Raw genomic sequence first — 14819 nt, 5'->3', positions numbered from 1 at the left:
CTAGAAATCCCGAGAGCTCGACTTGGCTCCTGCAAAGGCCACGCCTGGCTCTCGCCAGCTTCATCAGGACTTTGCCTATCTTTTGATTCCCTTCACCCGAGTCTGAGCATCTGTGATCCATCCTCGCCATCATGTCCTACCTACAGAACCAGCTGAAGAGCTTCAACGCTAGCGTGATGGAGTCGGCGAACCGCATGCCCCAGCAACGGCGAGTGGTCAACAACGCCTCGGCCAGCAGCTCGCAAGTCCCTTCGTCTGCGCCGACTCCTTCTTCCACCGGCGAAGTTAAGAAGAAGCGCCACGATGTCGACATCGTCTATTCGCAGCCAGCCAACACGGGCACGGGAAGGGATATCATGACGCAGGTCCTTTTTGCGATCGAACACATGAAAACCAAGGGCGTGCCGCTCAAGTTCGACAATATCGTCTCGTACCTCTCCCTGCAGCACCGCGAAAACGACCCGGGGTACATCCACGCCCTCCGGAGCATTCTCCAGATGCACGAGAAAGTCAATTTCGATCCGAGCGGCGCCAACGGCGAGGGTACCTTCAGCTTTCGTCCCCCGCACAACATCCGCACTCCCGAGCAACTGCTGCAGCACCTGCAGGCGCAGACGACCGCGGCGGGGATGAGTGTCCGTGATCTTCGAGAGGGGTGGCCGAATGTTGAGGAAGCGATCAACCAGATGGAGAAGGAAGGGAAGCTGCTCGTGACTCGGAACAAGAAAGATGACCACGCCAAGATGGTGTGGGCAAATGATCCCTCGCTGATGGAGCACTTCGATGACGAGTTCAAGCAGATCTGGGATAAGATCAAGATCCCGGGGGCGCAGGATGTCAAGGAGGAGCTGGAGAAAGCCGGCATCACGCCGACCAACAAGAACAAGGTGGTCAAAGCGCGGCCCAAGATGGAGCAGAAGAAGACCAAGAAGCCCCGGCGCAGCGGCAAGACTACCAACACGCACATGATGGGTATTCTTCGGGACTACTCTCATCTGAAGCGGTGATGGGATGTCTTTTGCCCCTTCTTCTTTTTTCTCTCTCAGCATGGACCCGGCGTTGAACAATTCCCTTTTCTGACATGGCCTTTTTTTTTTCTCTCGGATTGCCATTTGCGCATTATGTGACCCCGTACGATTAGATACCCAATAAACCAATCAATGCTCTCTTTAACTTAACCATTTATTTTTTTCATTGTTAATGTCTATCCAAAGAGCAGAGCAAATGATCTACACAGAAAGAAAAAACGAAATCCAGATGTACAGGCTTGAAGAACCTCAAATCAGAGCCTCTTCCCATTGCTTACCCCCTCCGTCCTCTCCAAATACGCCACCAAATCCTCGATCGTACACACCTTAATCCCCCACCGCTTCCCAAACCGCAAACACTCATCCCGATGCATCATGCCATTCTTCTCTCCGATCTCCGGCACGCCCTCCACACACTGTCCATCCTCCACCAGTTCCGCAATCACCGCCGCCTGCGGCTTCCCAGCCAACCGACAGAGATCCACCGCCGCCTCGGTGTGGCCCTTGCGCTCGCGCACGCCACCGGGCCGGGCCTGAAGCGGGATAACGTGGCCCGGTCGTCGGAAGGAGTCGGTTTTTGCGGACGGCGAGGCCAGCGTGCGGCAGGTGAGCGCGCGGTCGTAGGCCGATATCCCCGTCGTTATCGAGGCGTCGCTTGAGTCGATTGAGACTGTGTAGGCTGTGCATTTAGGGTCGGCGTTCTCGGCTACCATTTGCGGGAGGCCGAGGTCGGAGGCGAGGGTTGGGGTGATGGGCGCGCATATCAATCCGCTTTGTGAGGTAATCAGTAAGGATATCCTTTGCGTAGGGAGAGAGGGTGTGTGACAAGGACGGGGTTTACCTTGTATACCGGACCAAGAAGGCCATCTGCGCGGGGGTGACGGACTCCGCGGCTATGATGAGGTCGCCTTCGTTCTCGCGGTCCTTGTCGTCGAGGGCGATGATGAACTCGCCATTTTCTGGAATGCGCCGTTAGCTCACTAATCCAGCTTCTCGGAACTGCTGGATGGTCTGGCAGAGAGGCTAGCACTCACTAAAAGCGGCAATAGTATCTTCGATCGAGTCGAATTGGTGAATGGGCTCTGTCGGAGAGGGCATTTTGTCCCGCAATTGTCGCGCTGGGGCCTCGCAGGAAGAGAAGAGGGCAGAAGCAAAGGAAGATGTGAGAAGGAAAAATAACACAGTCAGTCCAACTAATAATGGCTGACCAAGGCTTAGAAATGGCTCGTGATGTCGCGAGGAGAGCCGAGCCGAGTGGAGCCGGGCGGTGAGTCAGACCTGACCGAGGAAGTATACAGTTAGGGCTAGGTCGGTCGGGATACAAAATGTCGGACGGGGTTGTTGTCTATATGAATGATTGCTACATCCCTCCCATCCCCTCCATCCACCGCACTTCATCCGCCTGTCTCTCCAGGGCCCGCCGCATCCCCTCTTCATACCGTCGCTCGGCCTCCCACTCATCCCGATGCTTTTGTCGCATCGCCTCTCGCGTAGCTTCGTCCACCTCGGCCTCCATGAACAAGTCATCATCCCCATTTTCTTCTTCAATCTCTTCCTCGTAGTTGGCCGGAATAGAAAACTTTAGTCGGCCGATGCGTTCCCCGGTCCACACCAGCAGCTCATCACCAGTCAAATTGCCGCCCGTCGGTAAGATCTTGCGGGCCACTTCGCTGTTTTGGTTGGATTGCGACCCGGGCCAGAGGCCGCGCGGCGAGCCCGGTCTAGCAGATGGGGATTGGCCGTTGCGCGAAAAGGGGAATTGAGGTGTCGAAGTGTTGATGTTCCAGCGTCGGACTTCCGAGCGGCCGTCTCGCTCGACCCATTTGATGTTGCCTTCGGCGTCGGAGAAGACCAGACGGTTTCCATGAGATGCCACGGACAGTAACTTGGAGCTGGCGGCACGTTGTCTATTTTTATAGTCGATTGTTAGGCGGGAAGACATTGTCGAGGGGCTGCTATCATTCGTCGCGTAGGTCTGCGATGAAGATTGCAGACTGTATAGTTCGAGAGAACCTCGGCCATTGTACTCGCCACAGGCCACCACGGAGTGCGACTCCGGGTACTGACTGTCTGTAAAGACCGGAAACCGTGGCGCAGGCACAGAAGCAAGACCGCATAGTCGACCGCCTGAATGAACGGTGTTCTGTAGGCGTGGAAAGAAACGCCGGTCATAGCACAGAATGCTGGGGAAGCGGCCAGCAAGAAGAATGGAATTTACATGCGGGGCGGGAGGATGGAGGATGGAGAGAGGGCCCGGCTGGAAGAGCGGGGCATAGTTGGCGCCCTTTTCGGAAGGCTCTGGGCTGCGTATGCGGTGCGGCGGCTGGCCATTGGGTTGGAGTTTGAGTAATGGCGAGTCGGGGGGTGCGAAGATGCCCGATTCCGACACAAAGGGAGGCGCCACCTTCTCGCAACGCAAGCTGATGGCTTTCTCTTCTTCGACGGCCGATAGGCGAGAATCGTAGATTTGAAGACTGAGTGTGGTGGCTAAGGTCAAGGGCACCGAGTAGTCCGTTTCCTGGGAGAGCGCGAAGATCGACCAGGGATAGCGCTGCTGTGATACCACCTTCAACGTGGCTAAATCCACTTCGTTCAGTACGTTGCCAACAGCCAGATAGGCCCGTTGGCGCAGCGAGTCCACGCTTACGCACTCGCCCAGATTGATAAACTCGAGCGCCGTCTTCGAGGCCGAGTTCTCTCTGCTGCGTCCTAATAGGTCTGTCATGAGGATCCCCGGCTCGCTGACCCCAATAACCCGTCCCTTGGTCGTCGGTGAATCCGTGCAGTGGGAATGATTCAGGTCCCAAATACAAACACTTCCATCATCCAACGGCGCCACGATCTTGTTCTCTCGTGCCGAACTCCAATCCTTCAGCAATCCCATGCCCTTGACCTCACAGCGCTCCCACCGTCGGCCTCCTGCATTCCGGATCCGAGGCTGTTGCACCCAGGTGAGTGAGATCGGTCCATGCCGAGCAATATATTCCGAGTACCAATCGACATCCTCCCCCTCCGCCGAGGAATCCCATTCCGTCGCCGCCCTTGCTTTTTCACCGAGCGACATACCCCGCGGCGCTCCATCGGACATGCCGTTCTCTGGCTGTGGCGCCGGCGGTTGGATTAGATCGCGCAGAGATGCCTGCCCCAGTGTGGTCAGAGACGCCGGCTCGTGTGTACTCAGACTCTCGGAGGTCTGGCCGGCGAGACGCGAGGCCCGCAGGGCGGCCCATGACTGCTCGTAGCAATGTAGGCGCCAGATATTATTGTCGCGGGCGAGATCAAAGAGCTTCTTGGAGACGGATTGCAGCTGTACTTTCTCACGCGGGGTGAGGTCTTCTCCTGTGGATCAGCTTGAGGGCGACGGGGTCAACGGGTGCGGGGGGGAACGGAAAGGTGGGATCTTACGGTCGATGATTTTGGTGAGGATCTCTACCGGCAATTTGTCCATGGGGAGGAAGATAAGGAAGCATCGAGGGCAGGCGGAACGCGAGGAAAAGAGAGGAAGAAGGAAGGAGGTAGAATAAGAAAGAATGAAACAAAAGTCCTGTTGCGATCTGCGCACGATCTAGATCGTCCGTCACGTGGGATGTATAGAAGCTGTCGAACCTAAGGGGTGTAATGATTGGCCACGGATAAGCACTAGGAATTCCAGGATGTGGTCCAAAATTACGAGATAGAAGAAGCCGAACATGCTGGGGCTAATCTGGCTATCTCTTCATCTGCACCTCTATGTGTTTGAACTTGGTGGGTTTCGAGCAAATTTATTAATTGGGGGTATGGGACTAAAGAAAATGCACCTTCGGAAAAGCAATGTAGGAAAACAAAGAAATGCCCACCCTTAACAACGCCCGGTAAAAATAAACCTGCGTAATGTCGCATGTCGACAGCCAGATAAGCGAAACTCCATAGGTACCACCGCTTGAACTGAGCAAAAATCGAAAAGAAGTTTCTGTGTGTCTTTCAGAAAGACATCCAGAAGCGAACCACGCCGAAATAACCACCCCCCCCCCGAAAAATGCTTCTCCGAACGAGCACTGAATCTCGCTGACAGATTGCCCCCTCGATGTAATAAACGCTCAGTCATCGCGCCACAGCCTTGATCAACTTGCTCATGCTACGCTTCACGTGAACCAGAACGAAGCTTGACAGTTCTTTGTAAAGCTTGGGCTTTTCCTCGTCCTCGGCATCCTGATACATGTCTTCAAGCGCGCTCGCATTCGTGGCGATATCCAGATAGACCTCTCGATCAGCTTGACCTTCACCGATGGAAACGAAGAAGCTCCCGAGTTTGAGGAGCAACGTGTTCAGTATCAAACGACACATACGGCCGTTGCCGTCAATGAATGGATGAATATTGACGAAGGCATGGGTGTACTTGGCGGCCATAGCGATAGGATCGATAGTCCCAGAATCCATAGCTTTTTTGAGGTCGAACTCCAGCTCCCCAATCATTGCCTTCATCAGGTGGGGGACAAGTAAGGGATGAGGGAAGGGGTGTAAGCCTGCGCTAACTTCCGCAGAGCGATAGACACCGCTGTATTCCGTCCATGGAGTGCTCTCGGCGTCAACCCGGTACGTGAGAATGCGGTGGGTCTCGAGAATGATCTCCTCGCTCAAATCCTGGCCGCGAATGCAAAGCTGGTTGACAATGTACGCTGCTGCTTTGGCGTGTTGTACGATTTCGCGACGACTGCGCAGCACTGCCGATGTGTCTGCCGGGAGATTGTTGCGCACCAGACTCTGCTTGAGGGTCAAAAACTCCTCATCCGTCTCTCCGATATCCTCAGGGATTTTCTCGCCGCGAAAGATTGCGTGGCAGAGCTTCAATGTAATCTGTGAGCCGGCTCCGGCACGCTCAATCATGTTTGATCCATAGACCATGCGAGCCAGGCAGTCCAGAATGTGATCCTCGAAAGCGGCTTCTTGCTCAGACGTGAGGTGACTTTGAAGCACTTCTGAGAGCTGGTTGCCGAGTGCGACGATTTCAGGGAAAACCGCCTCGGGGTCAAACTCTTGGTGCAGGATCTTGTAGTCATAGGCACTGTCCATCGCGATGGTGAAGTGTGTCTCGACGCCGCGCAAAGAACGAGCGCACACAGTTCCTTCTCCGAGGCGGAGTGTAGAACGCATAGACCGGCACAGAGACTCAGCAAGGTTCACGGGCCCTGAGAGGCGATGGGACAAAGTCGATGGCCCTATTTCAAGACCGTCAAACAGACTTGGACGCTTGGTCTTGTTGCGTTTCGTGGGCGACGCCATGGCGTTTCGTTTGGTTGTGGTTGTGGAAAGTTGAGAGAAAGTTGAGGGAGAAGTGGGATGTGCGAAGAGGGGATGGTGGAAGATGGAGGAGACAGGGTTGAAGGAGGGAGAAAGGAAGAAGTAGGTTGGAACAAAGCTCGCTATAAGATTGACTCAGTCACTGGTTCTCTACCGCAGTACAGTTATTGTCCATAATAGGCTTAGCGTCTATCATGGAAGTCGTTTCTACCTCTAGTTACTTACTGCTATATTCGAAAACAGATTTCCCCGTATACACTCACGGATTGTTTCCCGAGCCCTATATTGAAACACGTTAGTCTATATTAGGTTTGGTCGTAGATCTCCTCTTTGCCAATAATAGACATCGGTATTTCACAAAACGGAATTTATCGTATTTTACGGGAAACTCCTGAAACGCCTACAAACTCCCTGCCCCTCTCTAACGTGGTACAGGCGGTTTTTGTATCCGGGTTCGGGTCACTTTCTCGCACCTTCCTCACGCCTTACATTCCGCCAGCGGTATGGGCAATGCAGCGTGTCGAAAACTTGATTCCTCGCTGCGTGATTCGATGGGCTATGGACGGCACCGATATTCCTCATACGAACACCAGCCTAACCACGCTCGCGCTGTGCCAGCAAATTATGGCACCTTCACCTGCTTTGCAATGGCCGTCTCCTCGGCCTGCTAGAGCTTTGATTGTTGTCGCTGGTAAGGGAGGTCTAGTTCCCAGTGCTGACAACAAGCAGGTTGCCCTTCTTTTAATGGAGACGGGCCGCGAACGCAATCCTGAGACAATTGCTTACATCCATCGGGAGATGCGACATCCATGGAATCTACAAAATCCGCGGCTTGGATCGAAGGGGAAAATATGCCTGATGGCTTTGAAAAGCTTCGCTGAATGACCTTAGGTGGGGCTTTTGGTAAAAAAGAAGTGAGAATAGAGCTAAAACTAATTTCGAATGTTACTATGTATAGCGTGTAGCACTGCCATATGCTCCTGTATACTACTGTCCATGTATATCAGACAAAACATCAAGACAGCTGTACTGAGCATGAGATCTCGCATTTCTAAACTAGTGGTGGCGCTCTATGTGAGTATACACGGGGGAATCTGTTTTCGAATATAGCAGAACAAGACAGTCCCACGAAGTGAGGGTAATACACCTTGTTACTGGTAGATTGACTATATTATTTACTGGTCCGGCTTGAAGATGGCATCCTTGCACAGAATAGCCACCTTCTTGAAGAACCGCCGCCATTCCAGTGGATCACCCTTGATCTTGACAAACTCCACCTCGAACAGGCCCTCCGACACGCACTCGAACAGCACCTTGCCCTGCAGGGGACACAGGCGGCCATCTTTGGTGACCACGCGAACCATCGCAGAGGTGTCGCCGAGTCCCACGGGTGGCGTGGCGGGCACCGGAACTCCCAATCGGTGTAAAGCCTCGCAGATCAGCGGCACCAACAGTTTTAGCTCCCATGCGGAGAAGAAGCGGGTCATCGGGCGCGACGGAACGATATCCTGGAATCGCTGTGCATTCTGCGTGCGGCTCAGCGGGACCGAGGGTTGCTGCGAGAACTGCGACATGGACGGCTCGTCTTCGAGGTGATTGGCCAAGTAATAATCCTGGGATGTAAATGGTTTCCCCGTCGGCTGAGTAGAAGAGAACACCTCCGACGCCATTTGCGGAGAGTCCCAGTCCATCAGCATGCCACCACCCAGCATTTCTGGCTGCGTGGAGGAAATCTGCCCCCCGGATTGTTCGTCCATGTCCATGTCCATGTCCATCGGGTCAGAACCACGTCTGGCTTTCTTGCGTTTTTGGGATAGGGGATCCTGGCTGAAGTCGATGTGAAGCGACTCAAACATGGACGTCGCGAGATTGATGGGATCCCGTAGTTTGCCCTCATCCGAGAGGAACTTGTTGCTTCGTGTGTACCACGGATGTCGGCGCACATCCTCCAGCGAGAACCGGCTCTTCGGGTCCACGGTCAACATACCGCGCAGTAACGAGAGCGTGGCCGCGGGCAGCCTCTGCCATAGCTCGTCGGTGGTTCGTGCCTTGGTCGCCATATATTCGTGAAATTCGTAACTGTCGTCCGTCGGGCTATCCCACGGTGTGTTGCCGGCCAAGAGAACAAAGAGTACAATCCCACAGGACCAAATGTCCACCAAATCGGGATGATATCCGGCCCCCTTGGTCTGCCCTCGGGTGCTAGAAGTGATCACCTCGGGCGCAATGTACGGCGGGCTGCCACAAAAGGTCGTGGAGAGTTTCCGCGTCCCCTTGTATTCGAACAGTGCCGCCAATCCAAAATCCGCAATCTTCAGATTTCCATCGGCCGTCAGCAGCATGTTCTCCGGTTTGATGTCGCGGTGGCCCACGCCCTTGGAGTGCATGAAGCTGACGGCGCTGGCGAGCTGCGAGAAGTAGGCATGCGCGATATCCTCCCCGACGCCCTCGTCGGCCTCGATCTTGTCGAAGAGATCTCCGCCCTCGGCTAATTCCATGGCGATCCATCGCCAGATCTCGTCCTCGCCGGTCTGGTAGAACTCGATGATGTTTTTGTGGCCCGAAACGTGTCGGTGGACCGTCACCTCCAATTGCAGCTGGCGCGCACTGATCTTGCCATGACGCGCGGCATAGTCTTTGTGAACGTACTTGACGGCGAAGACGGGGTTGTCGGAGGTTAATGGGCAGGCCTTTTTGATGCTGTGGCGGGATGTTAGACTGTTTCGCAACGCGCGTCACTGGGCAGACTTACCAGGCGTAAGCGCCCTGGCCGATAGTCTTGGAGACGATGCGGAAGGGCACGTCAGTGGGCAGCGGGGCCAGTTGCGAGTGCTGCATCGTGGGTGAATCAATAAATCATATATACACGAGGAGAGGAAGAAGCCAAGGACGAAGGGACGCGCGACCGTGCCGAGCCCACTTTATCCTGTTTGGGTAGTGTGTTGACATGGCCGCATCCCAGTAGAAGTGTCGCGGGAAAGACATCCCTGGAATCCATGGTGATTTTATTGCTCTGAATTAAACAAAATGAAATCCACAGAAAATACAAGTGAAGCAACAGAATCATGGACACCAAATGGTAGTGGGACCCCGTACTCCTCCCGTTGCCTGGGCGCTTCGCCTGGTAAACAAACGCCTAGTCTCTAGTCCACTACCACTCTTCCCTCTCCCCCCTAACCATCTTTCTACCACTCACCACAGAACTCCTCATCCACAGGAAACTACTCATTGATCCTGCCCGCCCACCTTCTTCTTCCGTCGGCTCCCTCCCTCTCACGCCTCCTGACGTTGCTTCTCGGTGGGTCGAACCGTCATTCCAACCCAACCACGGCGCTTGTTCGGATCCGTCGTCATTCCAGACAGCAACCCTCGTGCTACTGTGACCCGGCATTCCAGACATCGCCCTTTTATAATCATTCATTCTTCTTTCCTGCTCTCTGCTGCGATGGACTACACGATGGAGGATACGCAGAACTCGGCGCCCGATTCGCTGGAAGCAACCAAGCTGAATGCTGGCGCTCAGCGCAATGACACGCAGAGCGTGACCAAGCGGTAGGCTTGTTCCGGTGATCGCGTGCTGCAAATTCACTGACGGGACGGTTTTACAGTCTGCAGGCGGAGCTGATGCAGCTCATGCTGTCGCCCTCCCCCGGCATCTCTGCCTTCCCTGACGCCGATGGCAACCTCTTGTCCTGGACCGCGACCATCACCGGTCCGACCGAGACCCCTTACGAGGGCCTGATACTCAAGCTGTCCTTTGCATTCTCCAACAACTATCCCTACGCGCCTCCGACCGTTCTCTTCAAGACGCCTATCTACCACCCCAATGTCGACTTCTCCGGCCGCATCTGCCTGGATATCCTGCGCGACAAGTGGAGCGCCGTGTACAATGTACAGAGCGTGCTGCTCAGCCTGCAGTCTCTGCTCGGCGAGCCAAACAAGTCTGTATCCCACCAATCCCTTGGGAGAGGTCATGCAATGCTAACAGCGGCACAGTGCGAGCCCGTTGAACGCTCAAGCGGCCGAGCTCTGGGATACAAACCAAGAAGAATTCAAGCGTCACGTCCTCGCCCGACACCGCGACCTGGATGACGAGTAGTGGATATGAAGACACCAGGTTTCCTCTCCTGCATTTCTGGGCGCAGAGGACGGATATTCATGCGGTGTATATGCATCATGGCCTGATAGTATTGTCAGGCTTGGCGTCTTTTTGGTCTTTTGGTTCTTTTATTTTTATTCTCCTGGGTCTCTAGGATTTACCCAGCCTTTCCTGCACTACATCACACGCCTTTTGTCTCCAACCTAGGCATAAGTCCAATGCCACGAGTGGTTTCTTGTCCTTCTGAACTTGTCGACTTGTAGCTTGCTTCGGCAAGTATCCACGCGACCTGTCTCATGGGATTTAGGTACTTGGAGGCAGTACTCCTATGGGTTGGTACGTATCTAAAGATGTTGATCAAAGCGCGAGGTACTTATATGTAGTCAGTAAATTGGGATTCGTCTCCCAACGCCGAGTATGTGAGAGTTTCCAAGTCCAGACCCCGTCTTCTCTAGTATACAACAAGCCCAAGCCAACTCCGATGATGGTACAGATAAGGTTGCCCGCGTATCCATGCCTACGTCCCCACAACCCTCAGCACGAATTCATACACCCCAAGAGTAATAACCGCCGAAGGTAAAGAGCGCAGCATATGAGGAGTCAAGCCTCCATACAAGCCCGCCATACCTTCCTCTTTAGCAATCGTTCGGAAACACTGCACCAGACCGGTGTATTTGGGCGCGCCATTTTCCACTGGCGCCTGGCGCAGTCTGGTTCGAACCACCTGCAGAACGTCAGTGAAGCTGCTAATCCATTGCTCCCGGATGCACACCACGTACCTCGTGCGGGTATGTCATTAGGCTTGCGACTAACTTGGCAGAACCGGCCGCGCCACTGGTGCTGGCCCAGTGAGTCAGTTCGTCCCAAAGAGCAGTCCTTGTCCCCTCGGCTGGCGCCAGTGACTGACGAAAAGTAGATTTCAGACGTTCATAAAGAACCAAATGCAGAGCTGTCTCAATAGACCCCAGATAGCTCGCGCTCAATCCTCTGTACAGGCCCCTGACACCTTCATGGCGTACGACCTGCCTGACGCAATCGATGCTGTTTCGGTATCGACGAGAGGGAGGACGACCACCGAGCGGTTGTGTTTTGTCAAGCTGTAACCTTGTCTTGACTAACCATATCGGATTCGTCGCTGTCGCTGTTGCTATCCCTGCACAAATCGCCGCTTGGGCGTGGACGACCGCCGAGTCTTCAGCATAACCCAAAAAGCCTGCCCCGAGGCGTTTGCAATTCCCATAAACGTAGAACTTGACGGCGGTCGCAGGCACCACGCCGGCCAGGCTCGGGCCCAGTCCTCGGAAAAAAGCGCGCCAGCCTTCAGCGCGGTAGATAGAACCGACGATCTGAACCGTCCAGCGTGGTTTGTGAGGGGACGCTCGTGAGGATTTTCGATACAAGTCAGACTGAAGTCGCGTCCTTAGGACATCTAGTGGAGAAGTTGTAATGGCGGTCGCAAAGCCTCCAATCCTAACATTGAACGTCAAGACAGTCACAATGAGGACGGTGGAAGACTTACGCGCCAGCAAGGAGATGTATCCAAGGCCCGTGGGCCTCTCTCTTGGTCGCCCGAGGAGAAATGTTGGATGCAGTTCCTTCAGAATGACCAGATCTAGTCTGTGGGCTCTGCTGCATCATTGCAACTCATCTCTGGGAGTGGGGATTGATATTGTAGGGTTGATACGCGGAGCCATTTTTGGCCGATTAGGTAACTACGCGTGCGAGATAGATGTGCAACAATAATGTCCCTGAGGCGCTTGCGTGGCGCGTGTGGCTATTCAGACGACGACCAATCATACGATGTATGCATTTACTGCAAATGTCATATACACATTTATCCATTCATTCTCGCTAGAAGCGCTACAGAGAAATCGTATAAACAATGCATGCCTACGAGCTAACCACCTAGATAACAAAAGCTACACCGGCTAAGTCCCGAAATACTGCTTCTCATTGGTGATCAACAACCCAGCAATCGACGCACTCGTGAACGTGCTCAGCGCGCCAGTGATCATTGCACTAAATGCCACGCGCGAGACGTCCGCGCTCCGGCCGGGCGTGATCTGCGCGAGCACACCGATCTGGTTACCGAGGGATCCGATGTTGGCAAAGCCACACAGCGCATAGGTGGCAATTAGGCGGGAGCGGTCTGACAGATCGGCGTAGGCTTCTTGAGACTGGAGGGCTTGGTAGGCGACGAATTCATTCTACAGGGTCGTTGGGTTAGATATCAAGATGGAAAGGAAGACGGACGGACGGGGAGGACATACAGTGATGATCTTCAGTCCGATCAGTTGGCCGACCTTCACCAGATCACCGTCCCGGGAAACACCCAGCAGGAACGCAATCGGGTAGCAGATGTATCCCACGATCAGCTGGATGGTCAGGGGCGGATCGTTGATGTTCAGGTAATGACCCCACCACGTCAACAGGCCGTTCACTAGACCGATGAGGGAGATGATGCACAGCAGCGTGGCGCCAATCATAGCTGCAATCTTCAGACCCAGCCAGGCGCCGTTGGAGAAGGCGTGCAAGGCGTTGGAGGCGCGGTGTTCGTCGTCATCGGGGACGACGACGCGGCCGGCCGTGAGGGTTTCTTCTTCCTCGGGCCAGCGCAGTTTCGAGGCGGCGAGCGACGCGGGGATACTCATCACGCAGGATGAGACGAGTGCTTGCGGGTTCACGCCCATGGTGATGTAGGCGATCAGTACACTTCCTGCGATGGTCGCGAAGCCTGAGCACATGACCTGGTGTAGCTCGGCCATAGTGAGATGCGGGACGAAAGGCCGGATCAGCATGGCGGACTCGCCCTGTCCGATGAAGGGGGATGCAGCGGCGACGACAGCCTCGGCGCCGGAAACGCGCATACTCCAGAAGAAGAATACGGCAAATTTCTTGATGAACCATTGCAGCACGTTGGTGTAATAGAGCAGTTGGACAATCGAGACGAAGAAGAGAATTGCCGGGATCACACTCACTAGGAACCAGGACGCGGGTGTGATGGGGGTCTGCATATTGTAAAAGTTGTCGGCGGTCAAGAATTCAACACCCTGGGATGCAAAGCCCAGCAGATCGCGCGCGAGACTCGACACGAAGGCGAAAATGTCGTAACCCGCTCCGGTGCGCAGCACAAACAGCGCCACAATAAATTGCACCAGCATGCCCACGATCACAGTGTGCCAGATGATCTTCTTGCGATTGCGCGAGGTGGCCCATAGCCCAAAGACGAAGACGGCCAGCCCGAACAGACTAACTGCGCGGTTGGAGCGCGTGTTATCTGCTGACTCGGGGGAGACAAATGCGCCGATCAGAATGACCCCAATGCAAACAAGGGCCGCTCCGGGGACGCGCAGTTTCTCTGGGATGACACGCACGAATGGGTGGGCGGTATGGCTCCAGACGAAGTGCATGGGCCGCGTCACAATGCTGATGGGCACATAGAAGAAGAGAATGCGCAGCGTGATAGCCAGGTACAATAGAAACGGGATCAGCCAGCCGAGGTCATATCGGTGCAGAATCAGACCGGCAATCCACCAGCTACATCCAATCAGTCTCTGGCCTAATCCATGTCCCTCAACGAAACCATCAGAATGGACTCACCCGGTGAACAGCAGCCAGACCACGGCATGCGCAAAATGGCGCCAGTGCTTGAGCACCCGGCGGTACCACGGCCGCTGAGCCGGGTAACTGTCCGCGGTCTCGACGTCCTTGTTGTCGTCGCTCTGGCTCTTGGGGGTATGATCCAGCGGCGTCGCATCCGGGACATTGCCCTTCTCGAACGAGGCGTCTTTGGCGTAGATGACGTCGTCGTCGCGGTCGTGCTCGGCAAAGGCCGTGTGGTGAAGGTGGGCATGCTGGTGCTGGTGCTGGGGCTGGAGCGCTGGGTCAATCTCGGACTGGGGCACGACCTGGGCCTCGTCTTTCTCTTTGTCGTGATCGGACATATTGTGGGTGTGGGCCAGACCGATTGCTCGTTGAGGAGCCGGATGGAATGAAAAGAGAAGAAAGAAAAAAAGGGTTTCGGGGCTTCAGCCATGGCGTCGAGTTTAGTGCGACCGTGTTTGGCCCCGTTCGGGAATTGTTCATTCTTTTGCGGGGAGTAACAACCAACCCTAACCTACTGATAAGCATCCGCCACTCACGGGGACTCCGTCGGTGGACCCTATGTAACCTTAAGGGTCAACACGGGATGTCGTGTGCCTGTCCAGCTACGAGGGGCAATGGGTCTATTAGGAGTCTTGAGATAACACCTAGGAAACCCAGTTGCAACAAATGCGAATGACCTTCTGATAGAACTTGATAATGTCAACTCCTGTCGAACGCTCTCCTGACTGCCGGATAATCCAGTTCGCTTAGTCTCGGGGCGCATTGTGGATCTTGGAATCCGTGCGGCGATCTGAGAGACCCTGCACGAC

The 14819-nt window shown here is 54.7% G+C and overlaps 7 protein-coding genes across 7 annotated transcripts; 2 read left to right on the top strand and 5 right to left on the bottom strand.

Annotated features, from left to right (window-relative positions):
• Positions 1-131: 131 nt before the first annotated feature.
• On the top strand, positions 132-1007 carry PFLUO_LOCUS8654 (uncharacterized protein; the record flags this gene model as incomplete). The annotated part of the gene is made up of 1 exon (XM_073786403.1): positions 132-1007. The coding sequence occupies one exon, from the start codon at positions 132-134 to the stop codon at positions 1005-1007; it is 876 nt and encodes a 291-aa protein (XP_073642662.1).
• A 275-nt stretch (positions 1008-1282) lies between these two features.
• On the bottom strand, positions 1283-2126 carry PFLUO_LOCUS8653 (the record flags this gene model as incomplete). Its single annotated transcript, XM_073786402.1, has 3 exons — positions 1283-1799; positions 1870-1987; positions 2063-2126. The coding sequence occupies 3 exons, from the start codon at positions 2124-2126 to the stop codon at positions 1283-1285; spliced, it is 699 nt and encodes a 232-aa protein (XP_073642661.1).
• A 262-nt stretch (positions 2127-2388) lies between these two features.
• Positions 2389-4476, bottom strand: PFLUO_LOCUS8652 (uncharacterized protein; the record flags this gene model as incomplete). The annotated part of the gene is made up of 2 exons (XM_073786401.1): positions 2389-4367; positions 4434-4476. 2 exons carry the CDS (start codon positions 4474-4476, stop codon positions 2389-2391), a joined length of 2022 nt encoding a protein of 673 aa, XP_073642660.1.
• Positions 4477-5108: 632 nt separating this feature from the next.
• Positions 5109-6287, bottom strand: PFLUO_LOCUS8651 (uncharacterized protein; the record flags this gene model as incomplete). Its single annotated transcript, XM_073786400.1, has 1 exon — positions 5109-6287. The coding sequence occupies one exon, from the start codon at positions 6285-6287 to the stop codon at positions 5109-5111; it is 1179 nt and encodes a 392-aa protein (XP_073642659.1).
• A 1193-nt stretch (positions 6288-7480) lies between these two features.
• Positions 7481-9143, bottom strand: PFLUO_LOCUS8650 (Chk1 protein kinase; the record flags this gene model as incomplete). Its single annotated transcript, XM_073786398.1, has 2 exons — positions 7481-9005; positions 9058-9143. 2 exons carry the CDS (start codon positions 9141-9143, stop codon positions 7481-7483), a joined length of 1611 nt encoding a protein of 536 aa, XP_073642658.1.
• A 607-nt stretch (positions 9144-9750) lies between these two features.
• Positions 9751-10404, top strand: PFLUO_LOCUS8649 (Ubiquitin-conjugating enzyme E2 11; the record flags this gene model as incomplete). Its single annotated transcript, XM_073786397.1, has 3 exons — positions 9751-9857; positions 9914-10246; positions 10302-10404. 3 exons carry the CDS (start codon positions 9751-9753, stop codon positions 10402-10404), a joined length of 543 nt encoding a protein of 180 aa, XP_073642657.1.
• A 1928-nt stretch (positions 10405-12332) lies between these two features.
• On the bottom strand, positions 12333-14348 carry PFLUO_LOCUS8648 (uncharacterized protein; the record flags this gene model as incomplete). The annotated part of the gene is made up of 3 exons (XM_073786396.1): positions 12333-12611; positions 12675-13941; positions 14005-14348. 3 exons carry the CDS (start codon positions 14346-14348, stop codon positions 12333-12335), a joined length of 1890 nt encoding a protein of 629 aa, XP_073642656.1.
• Positions 14349-14819: the final 471 nt, after the last annotated feature.

This window comes from Penicillium psychrofluorescens (assembly GCF_964197705.1).
Source record: "Penicillium psychrofluorescens genome assembly, chromosome: 6".
Lineage (NCBI taxonomy): Eukaryota > Fungi > Ascomycota > Eurotiomycetes > Eurotiales > Aspergillaceae > Penicillium > Penicillium psychrofluorescens.
This window is presented reverse-complemented; position numbering and strand designations above follow the sequence as displayed.